The following is a 2662-nucleotide window of genomic DNA, read 5'->3' on the forward strand; positions in this document are numbered from 1 at the left end:
CGTTAGCACGCCGGGCGAAATGCTTACCCGTACTTCGTCTGTCTTTATATTCTGAGTTCAAATTCTGCCGAGGTCGACTTTGCCTTTCATCCTTTCGAGGATCGATAAATTAAGTAACAGTTGCCCACTGGGCTCGATCTAATCGACAGGTTCCCTCCCACAAAATTTCGGGCCTTGTGCCTAGAGTAGAAAAGGAATATATTTACTTCCATCTAATCCGCTAAATATTTCCATCATTTAGGTTTTCAAGAAAATTTTGTGGAATGTTGAAAATAAGTGACGCAAGTACTGCTTCTTTAAGCGATATTTGAAATGAAACTGAAGTATTACAGTATTTCATTTCAAAACACAAAGAGGTAATAATAAACCAGATTTAATCCTTTATTGAGAAAATTGAAAGATTACAGTAGTAAAAGAAAATTAAATGTAACAAGGAAAATTTTCAGTTTTTCTGTGTTCCAAGAAATAGTCAGGCACTGAAACTTGTTTAAATTACATTATTGTGGATTATAGTCTCTCGGTTGCATAATGTTGTATTAAAAGGTACAAATAACGGTTCTTTACAAGAAATATATTTAAGGTTATATACAGTGAAAATATGATTTTATGACGAAAAATATAACCAAAGACGATTATTGGAGGCATTCCTTATTTCTTGGAGACATTCTTTATATTGATTCTCACTTAGAAGTTGCTTTCTGCTCTTCTATCTCATTACCAAAACTTCTACCTGACAGCATAAATGAGAAAACGATATGAAATATAGATATACATACGTGTACAGATATACAAACATAATATAACATTCCAATATTACAAGTTATAATCGAAAGATGAATTATCAAATACTTAGGATAATGTTTATATTTAATTCCTTTTCCCCCAGAATAATGTTCCATACACCTGTAATCCTTAGATGACCTCGGCTTCTTAAATTCATGCCCTTCCTTAATGGGGTTGGAGTTATTGCAAATTAGTGGTCCCTGAGGCGTAGAGCGACACGATGCCAGCCTCTCTGCATCCTGGTCCCATGCTAGCATCTCTGCATCTTGGTTTCATGCGAACCTCTCTGCATCCCAGTCCTGCGCCAACTCCTCTGCATCCTGGTCCCATGTCAACAACTCTGCTCCCCGGGACTATGCCAATCTCTCTGCGTCCTGGTTCTAAGCCAAGCTCTCTACATTCTGGCCCATGCTAGGCTCTCAGCATCGTGGTCCCATACCAGCATCTCTGCATCCTGGTCCCATGCAAAGCTCTCTGATCCTGGTCTCATGCAAACCTCTCTGCATCCTGAGCCCATACCAACTTCTCTGCATCCTGGTCCCATGCAAATCTCTCTTCATTCTGGTCCCATGCCAACAACGCTGCATCCTGGTCCCATGCAAATTCCTCAGGATCCTAGTCCCTGCCAACCTCTCTGCTTTTTGGTCCCATGCCAACCTTTCTTCGCTCCGGTTCCATTCCAGCTTCTCTGCTTCTTGGTCCCATGCCAACCTTTCTGCATCCTGGTCCCGTGTCAACCTCTCTTCATCCTGGTCACATGCCAACCTTTCTTCGCTCCGGTTCCATTCCAGCCTCTCTGCTTCTTGGTCCCATGCCACCCTCTCTTCATTCTGGTCCCATGCCAACCTCTGTACATCCTTCTCCCATGTCAGCCCTTCTACTCATTTGTAAATGTTCTCCTTTGTATGCAATTTTCGGACATAGCAGCTTATGATTTTACAAGCCATGAGCATATAAGTCGTTGGACTGACTACTGTCCCACCATCGAACCAGGTGGGCAGGTGGTATTGATAAACCCGTAAAATGGCGAAACATCGATTTCTATTCGACCCAAATGGTATTGAGGATGAGTTATCTCACCTGTCCACGGCTCTAAGGTATTTTAACATCGGTGACATTAGAGTTATATACTCCGCTATGCCATTGCAGCCACCGGAAAATACACAAAGCATAAACACTAATATATGTATTTAACAATATTTATAATACTAGAGCTGGTTATTTATTTGTTGAAGTTATGGAATTGTTACTAAAGAAAAATTATTAAAGCCTTCGTTTTCTATAAAACTCTAATAAATTCCAATTTTAAATTATTTTTATCAAAATATCGTTCTTAAATTTCTTTTATAAGATAAGATTTCATCTTCAAAATTTATTCACAAAAGTGACATCTTACATTGCAGGATGGAGTTTTCTAACGTCGCTGTTTTATTTCTGGAAATATGAAGGTTGCCCAAATATTTACTGCTACACTTTCTACAGAAAGTTTAGTCAGGCATCAACCAAACCATATTGATTCCAGTATCCTTCCATATCTGTTGGGTTTTGTTGGAGAAATACAAAGCTGATTACAATTTGTGACAATAATCAGCTTTGGATTTCAAAACTGATTGTAATTATTTACACCATTTGTACCAAATATATACAAGCATTATCATCTTTCCACTCAAGTATTTCCTCTATTTGTTACTTCATAACTTTCAGAAAAGTAAGTATTTTTTAGTAAATTTCTCTTCAGATAACTTTCAGATGATGTAAATTATATCGGAATTTGGTTTTCATCCTAAATTCACGTTTTAATGATGTAATATACAATTAAGTTAGAAAAATCACTTTTGAGGCCTATTCCACCTTTTTTCCTTCTGGAATTTGTTAAATG

The 2662-nt window shown here is 37.9% G+C and overlaps 1 protein-coding gene across 2 annotated transcripts in view; it reads right to left on the reverse strand.

The window, feature by feature from the left end:
- Positions 1 to 367: 367 nt before the first annotated feature.
- The window catches only part of LOC106873634 (adhesion G-protein coupled receptor G6), a 20048-nt gene continuing 17753 nt past the window's right edge, over positions 368 to 2662 (reverse strand). For both annotated transcript variants that reach the window (XM_052978183.1, XM_014921081.2), the window contains one exon: positions 368 to 730. In XM_052978183.1, the coding sequence (XP_052834143.1) occupies positions 707 to 730 (24 nt within the window). In that variant the 3' untranslated portion in view covers positions 368 to 706. The remainder of the gene's footprint in view (positions 731 to 2662) is intronic.

Source organism: Octopus bimaculoides, chromosome 30, assembly GCF_001194135.2.
Source record: "Octopus bimaculoides isolate UCB-OBI-ISO-001 chromosome 30, ASM119413v2, whole genome shotgun sequence".
Taxonomy (NCBI): Eukaryota; Metazoa; Mollusca; class Cephalopoda; order Octopoda; family Octopodidae; genus Octopus; species Octopus bimaculoides.